The sequence below is a fragment of the Pomacea canaliculata genome, linkage group LG10, assembly GCF_003073045.1.
Source record: "Pomacea canaliculata isolate SZHN2017 linkage group LG10, ASM307304v1, whole genome shotgun sequence".
NCBI lineage: Eukaryota > Metazoa > Mollusca > Gastropoda > Architaenioglossa > Ampullariidae > Pomacea > Pomacea canaliculata.
In genome coordinates this window covers 21,749,825-21,767,048 of record NC_037599.1, presented here as the reverse complement: position 1 = coordinate 21,767,048, position 17,224 = coordinate 21,749,825, and the positions used below count along the sequence as shown (strand labels likewise).

Sequence of the window (17,224 nt, the reverse complement as noted above, 5' to 3'; positions counted from 1 at the left end):
TGAGTTCGAATTCTTCTTCCGAGCCTTGCCAACCGGCAAAGATTAATACATTATTCCCTAAGATGTCCTTGGTTAAGGCCACTCCCAGTCGTCATTTCTTCTGTGGACACTGCTTTTCGCAGTTGTACGATTTCGAAGAAGTGTTTGTACCCTTTTCCTTGCTACTAAGGTCAGAAAGACCCCCACCTTTACAGGTGGGTTAGGGTTAAAAAAAAAGTTGGGGAGGGGATGGGTTCAAATAAAAATGAATTGAGCCGTCACAAGCAATTGTCTTGGTCAAAGGGCAGTAACTGAAAAATAAAGTTCCATTAGGTCTAACCAGGTTATCTCCCTTAGACAACATTGCACGGCACATACGCAATGTAGCCATGGCATGAGTTGGGTAAATTTATGATAGAGAAAGCAAAATATACATCACATACTTTTTAATAAAATGAAAAGAAAAAAGAAAATCAAACAGTTGTGCAGAGCACCTCAATGTTAAGCTGTTTTGAAAGAAAAAATTAAAGCAGATTTTGCAATACATGTCCTTGTACATTTAATAAACATTCAACACAATGATTAGTTTCAATAGAGCTGCTGTTAGAAAGAACATAAACTGCATAAATGCAAACATTAATGTATTAACAATGTAAAGACCTATTTAAGAATGTTATTAATAAGGAAATGTACCAGATCTATAATTTTCATATTAACACCTACCTCAAGAAATCTTGAAGGATGTGGAAGTTAATCCCAAACTGCTATAATCCATTAGAATCCAAGCACAGTATATGCATGAATGTCTTTAAAGTACACAGCACAAATAGGATTTTCAGCACTTACTGAAGGGCACACATATCTACACTTTTGGCGTTGGCCCTGAAGTGCAGTAAACTCCTTCATGTGGAACTTCCTGTTTGTTTAGTCAGAAATGCAGAGCTTTCCTTGGCACAGTCATGAGTGAATGCCAGGCTTCTCAATAAGAATGGAATGATCAAAAGAAAAAAAAAATGAATGTCACATGGCAGCACTAGATGTCTGGTGCATTAGCTTTGGGCAACAAGTATCCAGTGTCCGCACCTGGAAGTTTGTCACTGTAGGTATAGCATGATTCCTAGTGTTAAAGCACGGCAGGCCTATCTTACCGTTCGAATGAAATTTGACCTTGAACTGTAAGCACAAAAGGTGCATATTAAATATTCCATGTAGTTTGTAATCCTGCCAGTCAGTTTACTCTTGCCTACCACGAATAAAAATGGATTGGGTTGAGTGTATGTATTAGATGTCACTTATCTGTTTGGCAAGAAAGGCAGCTGAGCCAAATATGGAGCATAGCAAATCCGGAAACAGTGCTTCAGCAGATGGAACACTTGCAGTTATGATATGGTACAATGAGCAATGGACCCGACTCTCAGAGGCTAGTGACCTTCAAAGGATAGTTTCTACCCTTTGCTAGTGGTCTTCTTCCACAGTCTGAATCTGGTCAACTGCCTTCATCATGGAGCATTGGCATCAGCAATGTTGGTGATGAGGATCAGAACAAGCACTTTATCTAGCCTTTGCATTCTGTATTCACGCACACTTCCACACACACACACACAAAGCAATTAACCACTCTGGCACCTCAGGCATTTCCAAAGAGAAACAAACACTGAACTTTAAAACTTATGTATCTTTTCCTTAAAGCAATGCAAACAGGACAAAACAGGAAATTTACAGCAAGCAATTTGGTTTAAAACTATCATCTATTATGCAAAAAATCATTGAAACTGGTAATAGTTTAGATGAACTAAGTGGAGCATGAAGAAGTCTCCTGTTAAGAATAATGGGCAAAACATTTACATCGTTTTCTCTTTGTAACAATCATACTGCCACCAGATGCATGAAAAGAGCAACACTAGAGTTTCGGAAACAGAATATCACAAGCACTACATGGATCTATAGGCTCTTCAAGTGAAACCTTTCAGGAGAACTAAACGCTTAATTTAAATACTTTTACCAATACAGACTATGGGGGAGTGGAAGTAGCAAGGAAAGAGGCCACTAACAGCTATGGTTCATTGGTAATACAGAGATTTGCTAGCAGGTCAATAAATCTATTACATGGCTAAACTTTGGTAAAACAGAAAGATATTTTGTTAATGACACATATCCATGCATCAATCATTATGGAATTTATTTTTAACAGAGGTTGCATTACATGTAAAAGAAAGAGAGAGAAAGAGAAATGGGAGAGGTATGATGCCTCATATAATTTCTTTTGCTGACATCAGTCAGGATCACAAGTTAAAAAAAGTCCCGACAGTAAACAATAAACAATTTCCAACACAGGCCTCATGCCGATAGTACATAATTGCTGCCCCTTAAAATCATTGGCTTTGTGCTTTGTTTTCATGACAAAATCATGTCGTAAAGGAAAAGTTGCATGGAAAAAAAAAAGTTTACACAATACTTGAACTACACACGATCCACGAGCACATGGCCGTGTTCTGTTCCTTCTCGTATTTAATGGCACAAATGCCATAAGTGATTGTGGAATGCATAGATCAACTCCAGTTAGACAGCATGAACAAAATTTAAGAGATTGTTGGCACGTAATGTGTATGCAACATTTTCCAATCCCAGGCAACAGAGGAGAAACACAGAAATTTACAAATGTACATGATGCTGCAAGAGGAAAAAAAGGTTGAGGTTACAGATGCCTGCACTCCACTCAAATGCAAAACATGAATTTATTTTTCTGCCATTTAGGTACATGTTTAGGGCTTGAAATGAATCAACTGTAGCTCTAAAATGCAATATTTTATGTGGGATCAAGGAGTTTAAAAAACTGCAAACAATAATCATCTTCATTTATGAACTGAACAAATACACTACAGAAAGAAAAAGTCAGAAGTTTGAAATTTGACTTCAAAAAGTAAGGCATATCTTGTCTCAGGAAAATGCAAGTAAAATAATGAGTTAAGTTAGCAGCGTTCTGAAAGCCTGCCTGGCAAGAGGTGACTACTTAAGAATCAGGTTGAGAACTTGTTGCTCCTGGAAACAATTTCACAAAGTCCATGGAAAAGTAACAATAAATATAAAAAAAAATAATGTAAAAAATTCTTCTGTAAGTTGTCCGAAGTGCTCATTAATGAAAACGGTACAATAATTTTATTTACACAGCTTATTACTGTGCTGTATTGTGACCAGTTGTATCCAACACTCCTTCACCGAGTTCCATGTTTCAATGTTCACTTTATTATAAAATTTTTATCTTATACAACACAAAATATCTGGACATTTATACTATTTGATAATACATTTTATTGCTTTGAGGACAACATCGGCCACACAAGACCATCATCAATTAGCTTGCAAAATACACCCCAAAAGAACTAAAAAAAAAAAAAAACCCAAAAAAAACCAATTACTCTGAATAAAGAATATAGGAAGAGGTTGTGAAATTAAAAGCAATAAATAAACAACCAGTTTTTAACATTAATGACAAACTTTTCACTTACACCTTTATTGTTGTGACTTTTGCATGGTTCTTAATACTTAACACTAGAATAGTGAAATGCATCAACTGATACAAATGACAATGTTTATGCCTGCTAACTTATGAAGTAAAAATCCTGAAAAATCTTACTTGCTTTTCACATGCATAGTTAAAAGAATGCAAACAAAAATCGATTTTGATCTGGCTTCTGTGTGATACAGGATGCAAATTATAGCCCTATAGACAGTACAAATAGGGTTCATATCATTTAGCTTTTCATTTGCAAAATTTGGCGAAGCACTTGCCCCAGGAAGGTGACTCAATCTTCTGCATGGAGATGACAGAACAGCTACTGAAGTATCAGCTGACGTTGCTGCAGATGTGGGTTGTGAAGATATACTGAGATATCCAGTGACTTGACCGAAAATGATCCATGCATTAGTGCCTATCAGGATGAGAATGCTAAAAAAAATACTGCAATCACACCTAGTCCCTGTAGAATTCTATCTACACACAGGGCAAAGAATGTTTCCCATTTATTTTTGCTGCAGTAAAAAAGCAATTTAATATATACTTGTGCAACATTGTACAAAGCCATGCATGGCTAGTGCTCTGGCACTGTTGTGACTACATGGACTGAGGATCTAAGTTAACTAGCAATAACTATGAAACAGATTGTGCTAAGTAAACAAACAAAACTATAAAATTGTAACTACATCTGTAACTAATCAGCTGAATAATGCTAATTTAGCAGGAAAATTGACACATTCCACCATTAAAGGTATACTGAAACAGCTTCAAGAGTTAAATAGGACTTTTAGAAGAATATCTCAAGTTCTAAAATCAGGCTGATAAAAATTAAAGGTGGGGCTAAATTGTTCTCAGTATTTAAGAGATGGGCATACTAGTCCCTCTACATTTTGCCAGCATGATTATTGCAGATGAGAGAAAAGCACATGTAACAATCTACACCACACTCTTAAGGACAACAATACTAAAAGCAAGATAGACCTCTTTTTTTTTTTTTAGCTTTCATTTTTTCTTCTGTATAAATGCTTTATTTTCTGAGAATAATGAAACTTAAGTCTGTATGAACTCTGAAAATTAAACCAATAATAAATCCCCGTTAGAAGTTGTCCTAATGCCAACTAACTACAGCAGCATGCTCTAAATACCCAGCAACCAGGAATACTCAAACCAAATATATCGCCTGCAGGTCAAAGGTCCAAAAGAGAACACCTTGCCTTACATGGAGATCAACAAACAGAACATCATCTGATGCACTGTAATATTGTTCATGCCATTCACAACAGATGAACAAAGTCCCACAAAAGTGTAAACAAGAAATGTATGTGGTCACAGCAGGGAACTTTTCGTGGGGCACAAGAAAACAAACAAACATGTCAAACACAAAGGACACATCAAAACTGTAGCAAAGTCAGGAAAGAAAAGGTCTTCAAAGCATACCTACTGCAGAAGCATTAACAAGATACCATAGAACAGCATCACCTGTGAACTGAGGGACTTGGTAGGATACCCACTGCTGAACTAGGAGGAACTAAATTCAATCAGAAGCAGTGCAGCATGTCTTCACTTGAGCAATGTATGGAGAGCATACAAAAATAGAAATTAAATAATACAAGACAGTATTTTGGATAATACAAGGGTGACACTCCACTGTTAACTCCCTATTTATCATCATTTGAAAAAATAGTAAAACGTAATTAGAAGTCAAATAAAGCTCACTCAGTTCTACAGTTTGGTGACCCAATGACCTGAAACAATGTACATGTATTAAGGGGCAAACTAGAGATGAAATCTAATAGATACTCCTAAAGTGCCAAAAAATACAAATATTTCATATTTCCTCTTTGCTTGAGTTGCAATTAGAGAGCAAATTAATCCCGTGCATTTGCGTGCAAATATGCACATTATAAGACAGACAGCTGTGGCATTTGATTAAAGAAAAAAAAAATTCACAAAAAAACTTTTAATCTTTCATGGTCCACAAACGGAACAAAGTTGTTTATATCACATCCCTGGATCCAAGAGAAATTTTTTTTTTGCAACATCTATACAATACACATTTATTTCTGCCCCATCTCTTTCACAAATGAAGAGCTAACATACATTTGTGTTTGCTACAAATCAAAAAGCTCAATATCTGAACCTTGTCACAGTATAGTCTTGTGATGCTGAGACCAAGTAAACCAAGGCAAAGAATCAAGTGGAGAGTAACTTACACTTGGTCTTCCACATCAGTTAAAAACATAATAAATAAAGCCTAAGACTTTCACCACTGCCAACATTTCTTGTGTGCTGCATCTGAGACAACCACGGAGATACTAAACAATAGGACAGCTATATGAACAATTTAGGGACTGGGAAGGAAGTGCTTTAGAGATAAAAACACCTGACAGTCACTGCGGTGGATGGAAGACAGAAGTAAGGAACAGTTAATTTTTAAAAAATGTACATGACTATTTTTAACGTTTCACCTTGTTAACAGCAGACATAGGAGAGAAGGTTACAAGGAGGCAAAGAAAAAGACAGCAATGGTGAGCTAATTGTGGGCAGACACACTCTACGACTAGTGGGGAAACATGGCACATAATAAAAAAACAATTCAACTCCACGCACTGACTGACTAAACAGCTTGATTGTGCATGCTCAACAGGCTCCTAACCATTTTTTGTCTTTGAATAACTGAAAAGACGAAGTGTATATTTTATTTAAAATAACAGCTGTACTAAAGAAAGCACAAATAAGTTAATAAAACTTAACGCCAAAGAAACCCTCTTAAATTTTCAGCCCAGGAAAGTATTTAAATGTTTTTCCTAGTCTAATAAAGAAATATAAACATTCATTCAAGTAAATAACATTATGGACACAAGTACACACATACAGTCTTAAGCCTTTCTCACAAAAAAAAGCTTGAGTGTGGAATGCCTAAAAGGAATCTCAAACTTTTCTACATTTTTGTTGCAGCTTGGCTAAAGCAGTCATCTGAGAATGGGGTATTCAAAGATTTTTAAAATACAGATTTAAGCATATTCATAATCTAACCATTTTGCTGCCCCTTGTAGTAATTCTAAATTCAAACACAAAGTTTGCATATCTGCCTACAGACACAGACACATAATCTATTATGTTTCCATCATGTTACTAAAGGCTTTAGTCTGTCAAGAACTGAGTGTAACATTTATATGCAACATACCCCCTTTTAACCTGTTTAACCTAAAGTCATAACATAAAACACCATACACTAAAAGCTAATGAGTATGGCTTCTAAGTGAAGAACAAATAATTATTAATCTTGTAGTAGCTTTTAAAATGCAAGAAAAGAAGATATATATAAAAAAAATTACAGTCAACAGAGATTTCTTTATAAATAACACCTCAGTGAAGTTAAGGCAACACCACTAACACATTTTACCATTTCTTCATTAACGTTTTTCCCAAAATGCATATAAACTTGTGGGTGGTTTGGAATGTTGGAAGAAGGTAGATAATACACGTCTAAGGAAACAAATACTCAGTCCCTCAGAAAAACTCTCCAACATCCCCACAGAAAGGTGTAACTTTCTGACAACTCTTCATTTGGAATGGCAGGAAAGTAATAAGCTTGGACGAAAATTATAAGTCATAGGTCCTGTATTGCAATGTCATTGTTTGCAACCAATAATTCTTGATAGCTTCAAAACTAAAAATTAAGCACACACAATCAGTTGTTATTTCCACACCATAACACTTGGGGTAAATTAAAAAAAAAAAACAAACCAACAAAACAAACTGAAACAGGTAGGGTATAACAAACTGTTCCTTCATCTTGCAATGAAGTGACACATAGGATGATGCTGGGATGTTTTCAGCTGCACTCTATATTGCTTGATCCCTATGCCAGCAGAGTCTTTATCTGCCTGGGTGTTGACTCATCTTGAAGATGCTTTGTTGTGTACCTATAAACAAAAGTGAGTTGCAATATGGCTCTGCCAAATCTTCATAGAACTATCTTAGCCACCTTGCAAAATAATAATAAAATCACAATCTAAGACAATACAGTTAAGATAAAAACATTGCTAGAAATAAAGGGGCATGTACTCTGTCACAGCCACAGATGGCAAATCAAAAGTGGGAAGAACTTTTTTATATTTTATATTTGCACTGCAACTATTCACATTGCGTTGGCTTGCATTCAAGCACCTACAGGATGTTTCAAACTGTATGTGCAAGAGTGAGTGTATTTTGGCTGCCAGCCAATGGATTGTGAGTGAACAGAAAAACAAAAGGCAACCCAAGATTGCAGCCAGCATATTTGTCCATCTTGATTTAGGCTTTAGATAACTTGGGTACTCAGTATAGTTCAACCAAATACCTATTACAGTATAATACCTATTACATTTCTGAAGTTCTAAAAAAATACTCAATTTAGGTCAAAGCAACTGTGCAGATTCTTTTTTTAAATTCAGATCACGTCTTCCATCGCATTTGTCATGCACATTTCTCCATGTGGACACAAACTTAATGTGATGCCGATATAACTAGACGATGAAGCTGTATGCATTAAATACCCCTAATATAGTTGCATAATAAATCAACAAACCTTAAAGCATTTAATAAGCCCTCCACCTTTCCTGGTTCCTGATCTTTGAGAAGTTTGATGGAACTTTTTACCTAAAGAGAAAAATAATTTCGCATTGACATTAAAACCTCTGTACAGGTATCTCTCCTCTGTCTAAAGCCAGATTATCAATGACAATAAACTTTATAATAAAGAATTACCACATCGAAAGTAAATTTGACCCAGCCATGGGACAGTTAGTTGGTTGTGCATCAGACTTAAAAAGGAAAGAGCGCACAGCTCTTCATCATTTTAAGAGAAATGCTTTCACTTTCAAGCAGCTTTACTTGTCAGGTGGGCTGGAACAATTTCTTATGGAATCTAATGTATATTAATAAGTAGCACAAAGGAGCCAACGTCATCAGCTAACTATAATATTTACATGCACATTAGTTTTTTCTAATGAGGGAGCTTATGGTACTTAAAAATATTACATGCAAACACTTTTGACTTACCAATCAATTAGGCATAGACTAAAACTTTTTCAAACAAAACCACCCTCAAACATAAACAAAACCTCTCAAAAAACTTCTCCCCAAAATTCAATGGGGGTTAAAAAAAGAGAGAGAGAGAGAGAAAAAAAAGACAGCACATACCTCTATCCCTGATGTTTTTGCAAAGGCTCCTACCGGATGTACATGGTCATAAAGAATAATAACCCCCACCATGACTCGGAGGCAGAAGAACTTGGTCTCGTCACTTTTGAATCGAGAGTTATATACCCTACAGGTTAAAACCAAAAATAGTTTTGATTTTGAAGAAAGTTACAATGTTTTGAAAGATACAATATACATGCACAGTCCACTGTTACTTCATTATTATAAAAAAGTATGAGCTTAATATGACTGACCCGCCTGAAGGGTAGAGTAACAGACTGCTATACCTATAATTAATTAATGGCTACTGGTTTATATGCAAAATATTTAGAAAAGCAGTAAATTACCTCATTTATCATAACAAAGCAGACTTGTAAATGCCATATTAAGTAGCAAAAGGAAACCACAAAAGGTTTAAAGACCAAATGTTACTCACGGATTTTCAATCATCACTCGGCATATATTTGCCATGGTGCTCAGGCAGTCTGTTGTCTGCTCCACAGGCAATTCCTTATGCTATTTTAACACAATTGCCCACACATATTCTGATAAGCATCTAAAAAATTGTTTCCAAATTTATATGCACAACCTATGAAAGAACAAACCATACTGATACTTTAAGGGGGTAAGTTTTGAACAATTTTAACATGCTTATGGCAAAACCTACTTTAGATGCAAAACCATTCTGTAAGCCTGCCTTTTTGTTTTATTTGGTTGTAGGGTGGGGAAGAGTAGGGCTTTTCAATGCTTGAATAATCTCCAACCAAAAAAATAAATAAATAAAATTAAAAAAAATTGTATTAAAGAAGACCATGTTTTAAGTGCGTCATATATCCTTGCTCGTATTTTATACAATGATGGTCACTTGGATGCTGCTGTTCTACTGAAACCCAAATAAAGAAAAAGGTCCCACTCCCATGCAGCTTAAAAATATATAAATAGGATGGTGTTCACAACTTCATCAAGCTACACAAATTCAGTTTCTTTCTGTTTACAAAGCATGGACTACAAGTCTTGACAAACTCATTTGTGTGCTTTTAGTAACCTACTTTCCAGATACTAGGGAAGAGGGAAATCAGTAGTAGGTGTACACAACAGGACATAAAAGTAGTTTTATTTGACTCTCTGGCAACATACTTCTACAACCACACTTTATATGGCAGCCTTGAAGGGCAGGAAAAGATAAAGAGGGAGATTAATGTTTCACACTGAAGGAGCAACTAAGGATATATCACGGCACAAAAAATAACCCAAGACAAGGCAGATTCATCAATGTGACATGTGCTAAATGATTGCACCACTGAGCCACTGCCTCTTGAGTGAGGGTTATATTTTAATTGGAAGCAGAGGCAAAAAAAGTAATTTTATTTCAGCTAGATGCATACTTTCTGCTCTTTTAAGCTTGTTTTGTCTTAAGAAGGTTCTGGAAAGTCAAGGAATGTTTTGCAAGGCCTTCCAGTCAACGTAGAAAATGAAGATATTTGAAGTGGACAGTAAACTAACCACAGAGAGGACTGTCATTAGATGTAGAACACCACAACTAGGATTGCTTCCCTCTTCCTGGTCCCATTTAATTCACTCCCCAAGAGGCACATGACTAAACAATTCATTTTATCTGCCAAAACAATGTAGAAATGTATCCAACTAAACACAGAAAAATCTCTTCCTGATTGCAAACACATAACATATGAAGTCAAAATTAAATACAAAAGAAAAGAGAATAGCTAAGACTGTAAGGAAACATAAAAGCAGCTGACAGGAAATGTTATTATATTTAAAACAAAAATCTTCTCTTCAGCACGCAGTGGAACATTTCCTTACCTGAGAAACAAAGTGCGATGTTATATCACTAAGTGTTTTCAGCATAGGAGTGGCTTGAGCATAGAAAAGGGACATGCGGTTGGCCATTTCATTTGACACTGCCACCTCCCCTTCATGAAATTCATCCTGTAAAAGAAAATATTTACTAGCAGTACTAATAATATTCACTCAGTACTGATATTTCCAAGGAAAAAAGTTAAACTGCCATATAATGCAGTAACTTTTCGAAGTATAAAAAACAAGATTAATGAAAGAAAAAGCAAGTAACCCACCCACACCTTTGCTTAAATGAATTATATCTTGAAACAAAGGCCCAGGTACAAACATACAAGCACACACACATTTTTATAAACATCTTGTGAAAAGCAATTATTGAAAAACACTTAAAATATTAGTCTTGGTAACTAAGCTCATTAAAGCAGAAAAAACTTGCACCTCATTTGCCATCTTTCGCCGACTCAGTGTACGCCTGTAGTAGCTGAAGTCATTTTGGATGGCAGGATTAGTCATCTAAAAATAAAATGAACAAAATAAAAATTCAATAGGCACTATTACCCTTCACCCCTACACTATTACATCACCTCAATATTTTCTTTCTCTCCACCCATTAAAACACTCACATAAGCAAAATAAGAAATAATTAAATAATGTGGCATGAAAATCTTAAAAGCACACAAGCTCAGGGTCTGACACTGCATAACAAATACCGTAAAATATTAATATAGCTTTGTTAATCCATAAGGGCAATTTCAAATACAAAATCCAGAGTCTGATAAAATAGCGATAATGCAAATGGTTATTTGCATAAATTTAGGTGAAACTAGCAGAAATAGAAAAGAACAGGCAAACTAATGTGTCCTTCAAAAGGTGGCCTACTTAGCTGAATATGCAGAAAAGGTAATACTAGACTTGCCCATCCATGCCACAGGGAGGGTGGGGGGAGGAGGAGGGAAAAGGACCCAGAGCATGCTGCAAAGTTAGTTTTCTTACAAGATAGGCAAGACAGTTTGACAGAAGAAAATCACAACAGCAAAATTTAGAGAGCAGCAAAATGCAGACAAGACTTTTGTGATATCAAAGGTTTCACTGGTCAAAAATCATTAGCAGACAGCTTAAATTCTACCAGCAGTTTAACTGCTAACAGATAAAAGTTGGCCGGTCTGTAAAAATTATAACATTACCTTTAAGTCATCAAACTTGAGTACAAAGTCAAGAATCTCGGCAAACTGCTTGAAGAGTGCCTGCTGTTCTTCAAGGTGCTCCTTTGGTGTCATGTCTTCTGAACACAATACCTTCAGGAGCTTGGGTATTACTTGTTCTGATTGTAAAGAGGAAAATGACAAACATGGGTGGGATGTGGCAACACATCCAAGCGTATTATAGATACAAGCGATTTTGAATTATTATGGCAATGACTTATTTTTTACAGAGAGTCTCTAAATCAAAAAGAATTTTATTTCTGGATCACATCTTCATTACAGCAATACTTTTTCTTTAAGCAAATGCATTTAAAGGTAGATAAACAGCTACGTAGACTGACAGTGCAATTCATAACCCATGTATGTCAAAGAAAGAGATGACTATTTTCATAACATACAGGACTAAAGGCGAGTTCCTACTTGAAGGCTGGAATGTTGTGGTATCAAAAGAAACACAATTTTTTTCCCCACACTATAACAAAGCACTGTTTTTTCCCTTTTTTAATAAAATGAGAAAAAGATAAAAGCTGTAACAATGTTAATAAATTTAAAATTGACAATCGAATCTGTAACTTGTTTAAAGGAGAATAAAAACTCATAAAAGCATTCACATGCACTGCCAATAAATAAAAAAGCTGCTTACCAAGTTTTAAGGAAAATTCATAAAACATTTTCAATTTAGCCACTAGTGGGCAAACTGCTTCCCATGCTTTTTCCTGCAAAAACTCATCTCTGGGATTAGAAATGGCCTGAAATAAAACCAAAACATGGTTTTAAAATAGCAGAATCTCTGTCCATAAACATAGTATCTTATCATCATGAACCAGTTAGAAGAAAAGCAACACTGAAGGGTGATTTACAGCCAAATCTTTGCACCACTAATAAAATGCTGACATTAAATCATTTAATCAATGTTGGCAGTTATATCAGTATAGCACCACAGCTTGCAGTGGCTGAAAAGGCAAGAGAGACTAACGATTCCATCATCTTTATGTTTCCTTTCACCTTCATGTTTTTATGCCACATGAACTGAACATAAATTATAAGCTAAGATACAATGCTCAAGATAGAATGATTTATGCTGATAACTGTAAATAAATCTTTTATTACCAGGGGTGTCTGCAGTACTCATGACCATAGCAAATGCAGCTTTTCAACATATGACAACTTCTTAAGAGTGTTGATATATATATATAAAAAAACCACCATTCATTTAAGTGCTTTATTTACCAGTCGTATTTCTTCTGATGCACCAACATAGCCCTTTAATTCTTTGAGTATAGACCGTGCAGACACTAAAACTTCTTGCACTAAATTCCATGTCTCCTGCTCTCTGTCTGTGGGTTCTGCACCTGGATGTAAACAAAAACATTTTTTACAGGAATAAATTTAAGCACACGATGTTTATATCAACACTAGCCAACCACAATCCCTGCACAACTGACAAACAGAAGATGTTTTATACAGAAAATTAACTGTTCATAAAATAATGCAAACACCAGACACCATTTTAGAACATACGAAATGGACTAGCTGCCATATGAAACATTATTGCACTACTGTGGCTACTGCTGCACTGAGGCACATATCTTTAACAGGCAAGAAGGAAGAACTGTTATACTTAAAAACTAAATTGCCAAAAGACAAAAGCATTTAGTTATTCACACTTTAACTTATTCAGCAATGTGTTTTTTTTTTCGTCGCTCCCTCCTGTAATATAGTATCAGAAGGCTAGGCATTGTAGCACGAAGTGAAGATACACTTGTTCCAAAAAAGACTTTAGTTTCCTTTCTGGCACAAATTCAGTCTGCTGTAGAGTATTTTGGAGTAGTTACTGTCCCATCATTTTTTGTTAAGAATGTTTCAATTTGATATGTTTTAACATTTACATTCACTTTTTTGGTTGTTCTAAAAGGTCAAGAGAAGGTTTAAGAGAGTAATCTCTATGCTGCTGCAGAGTGCCAGCAAATGTTGCTTTAATTATTATTAACATTTGTGTTGATTTTATCATCATGTTTTAAAAGGTCAATGCTAAGAGAAAAAGCCTTATACTGTGGTAGAGTGCTAATAAATATTTAATTATTAATATTATTCATTTGCTAATGTCATGAAAAAGACAAAATGGCACTCTTGAATAGGGCAGACTCTATATTTATTTGGCTGTACACAACCTTATCAGGAAGGTACAAAGTCCAGTTTCCAAGTTGTGTGTATGTTTAGTGACCAAGTTTGCATTTTCACTCCTCAGTGAGTGCACTTGAATATGTTTGATTGCACCTGAGGTGTTATTCTGTTTCACCTTTGCTCTGGTTGTTTCCTGAAGCAGGAAAGTCAGACAAATGGAACCAAACTCAGCATGCAGCTTCTGACCTTCATGGGTTTTATTTTTAATGTATCCGATATCTGGTTGATCTTCCTGCCCAGTGATATGCACAAAATGTACCCTTGTATCTACCAGTTTACTCAATTTTCTGAGTCATACAGTTTTGGTACAGTACTGGTCCAAAAAACTTGATATGGCATTGCTGCCTTCTCACAGTCCTAGACGTTTCTCCTTCTGGTCAAGTTTCAACAACATCAGTGCCATGTCAGCTTTCAGCCTTGCCTAACCCCATTATCAATGTAAGCCTCAGGCATATAGCAAACCTTTGTTAAGAAGTCATGTTGTAAAGAAAACTATAAATGTAATAATAGTTTTAATAAGGCAGCACAGCATGCAGTTTGAACTTAATATTAAAACATCTGAGTGAAACAAAGTCAAGCAAAGACTGGTGGGTACAACACTATCTGAAGACATTTGTTTTGATTTAATAATAATAAATGATAGAACATTATTATGCTAATGAAGAAATATGCTTTTAATACTTGAGACAAAAAGGAGACATGGGGAGCATATGAAGGACGGAAGGAAAAAACAAAAATACAGACAAGTAATTAAAGACAACATCCAGGAGACATAAAGAGGAATCAGGAAACAAACAGTAAGGATGAAGAGTGTCATAAATCTGCATGGGGAAAAAGAGCAAGTGGACTAGTCAATAGACTATAATTACAACAAATCAATAGAATAGCATTATGTCTAATATACACTATAACACAACCTGAAGACAACATACATTTTCATTTTTTATCCAGGCTACAACTATCTAGCATATGCTGTTTAAAACAGGTAATGGTTGTTTGTAAAGACATTAAAAAGATAACCAACAGAATAATGTGATAAATTATTTCATCTCCATATTGCAAACATTATAAGCAACTTTGATTGGCTCATGGTAACACAAATGTAACTGGCCACAGTTTCCACCAGAGAACTTAATAACTATTTTATCCTTTGTCCATTTACACAGCTCAAACCTTCTTCCTTTGAAGGTCAGCCCACACACTTGGCAAGGAAGTACAGCATTTTGACATTTTACTTCCTTATTAAAAAAGTTCTATAAATAACAATTTCCCTCTACAAGGTTTAAACCATCAAATAAAAGACCACAGCTACTTTTCAAAAGTAGAAGAATTGAAGAGTGTGATACCCATGAAGCTCTTTGATGCCAAACTGAACAAAATACCTAGCTGTTGCATGCCCTGATGTACTGAAATGTCAGTTTCAGTAATGCCTTAGCCTTTGTTGCTGACTAAAAGCTGGGCTTATAGTTATTCAGACATTTTTCTTCTCAAGAAGTCTCCCCTGTTCTAGGTGAATAACTGCATTCTAAAGTAGAATAAATTCTCAAGTATGACATACTCATGACAGTACTTATTTATATATCATATTTCCCCACATGGAGGCAAGCTCAATGTCATTGTGCTTTGCAAGAGACAATGGGCAGTAGGTATTGATGCCAGATGGGCATACCAACCAGGTAAACATACATACACAAAGAACATTGGCAGGGATATGAAGGAATGGAGAAATAAGGATAAGGTGGAGAAAGGAACAGTCAGGGTAGACCAATTAAAGTAATTATTACATTACTACAGTAGGTAGTGCAAAAGTTTAACCATATGGTACATACATCAAATCATACCAAAGCAAAAGCAGACAGCCTTAAATAATTTTAACAAATATAGGAATACAGCAAGATTCTGCTGGTTAAACTTTGAAGTGAAATTAGAAAATAAAATGTCTTACTTTCAAAATCAACAAATATGTCTGAACCTTTAGACGGTGTCTCTGGGTTTAACAAAATGCGAAGAAGATTTCCCATAGCATAAAGAAGGGCTGAAACAGAAACATCCACATGATGTTAATATCTTATTACTTTAGTAATGTGAAGTATATATAATTCACTATTATTAATAATGTGATGCTTTTTAGGCTAATGTCAAATAGCAAATAGCTCCTTTCTATGCTAATTTGAAGATCAATGTATGTGTGTGTTTATCCTCCTACCATTTTGCCATCTAAACTTCACTTAAATATTTCAAGCTATTACTTTTCTTTGTGCAAAACAACTGAACAAGTAGAAGAATAACCTTAAAGTAGTAGTGAAAAAGTAAGAAAACACTACAAGAGTAATCTGTTGACTACATCTCATTAGAAATTTTTTTCATCAGTTATAACTATATTTTAACATAAATATATACATTTCTAACACTATTGAAACCAATATAAAAGCTTCAATTACTTATTCCAATTACTACTAATCATGGGTTAATGTAGATATTGCTGGTAAGATAAGCTGACAAATTGGCAAAAGTTTGCTTACAAAAAAGACAAAATGAGCTCGAACAAGATTCATCACAACACTACCTTTAACTGTCTTAAGACACAATATACAAAATTTTATGTGAGTCTCATCTGAACAAAATGAAAGTGCAATGTCATACCACGAGTTAAGTATGATGCCAAGCACAATGATTGCTGAAATAGCTTGAAATTATAACTGGGTTTGCCCTTACTGCAGAATACTGTTGCTGTAAGTCCCTTCAGACACTTTTACAACTTCTCATTGACAGCTCGAATAATGTACACAACGTTGTCAAAATTCTATCTTTCCACGTGCTTGCTCCGACTGGTCCAAAAAAATTCTTGCAACTTTTCCACTGGATCACGCGTTCTACTCGCTCATCATGTAAATCGACCAGCTATACACTAAAAGAAATCAACCCTTCTCTTGAATGTTATCAAGAAAGAAACACAATTCACAGGACGGCAGATCATAATCATTACAGTCGCAACTTCATTTGGTGCTTATGAATGTACTCAGCAAAATGGGCACAGCAGACGGTTTTGGCAGCAACAAGAAAAGAACAAATCGCACTAACTACCGACAATTTTCTGAACATGCTACCATAGACACTACCGTGAAGTATTTAACAATCTAAAACATATTAAGCAGGGCAAAAAGTTACAATAACGAAAATTCTTACCGTACGACTACGAAGAACTTCCTGGGCAAATAGTGCCCATGCCACAGAAGGAAGAAGATTTATGTACTTCCGGGTAAACATAGCTGCAGGAATTTGTTAAATAAAACAACATACTTTAAATATTTATTACAAAATTAAGAATACTAGAACAAGA

General features: G+C 35.3%; 1 protein-coding gene across 1 annotated transcript; it reads right to left on the bottom strand.

The window, feature by feature from the left end:
* Positions 1–1,639: 1,639 nt before the first annotated feature.
* Positions 1,640–17,190, bottom strand: LOC112574203 (protein FAM49B-like). The gene is made up of 11 exons (XM_025255100.1): positions 17,071–17,190; positions 15,830–15,919; positions 12,931–13,052; positions 12,344–12,449; positions 11,683–11,819; positions 10,937–11,011; positions 10,502–10,627; positions 9,117–9,196; positions 8,681–8,807; positions 8,067–8,137; positions 1,640–7,422 (listed from the first exon to the last, which is right to left on the bottom strand). The coding sequence occupies exons 2-11, from the start codon at positions 15,903–15,905 to the stop codon at positions 7,359–7,361; spliced, it is 984 nt and encodes a 327-aa protein (XP_025110885.1). The 5' UTR covers positions 15,906–15,919; positions 17,071–17,190; the 3' UTR covers positions 1,640–7,358.
* Positions 17,191–17,224: the final 34 nt, after the last annotated feature.

Excerpts from the sequence above, each read along its gene's own strand:
- LOC112574203 (XM_025255100.1), bottom strand. The coding sequence starts at position 15,905 with ATGGGAAATCTTCTTCGCATTTTGTTAAACCCAGAGACACCGTCTAAA. Across the intron at positions 10,628-10,936 it reads GGCGAAAGATGGCAAATGAG|GATGAATTTCATGAAGGGGA; the intron begins GTGCAAGTTTTT and ends TTTCTTTTACAG. Across the intron at positions 7,423-8,066 it reads GGCTTATTAAATGCTTTAAG|GTACACAACAAAGCATCTTC; the intron begins GTTTGTTGATTT and ends TTTTGTTTATAG.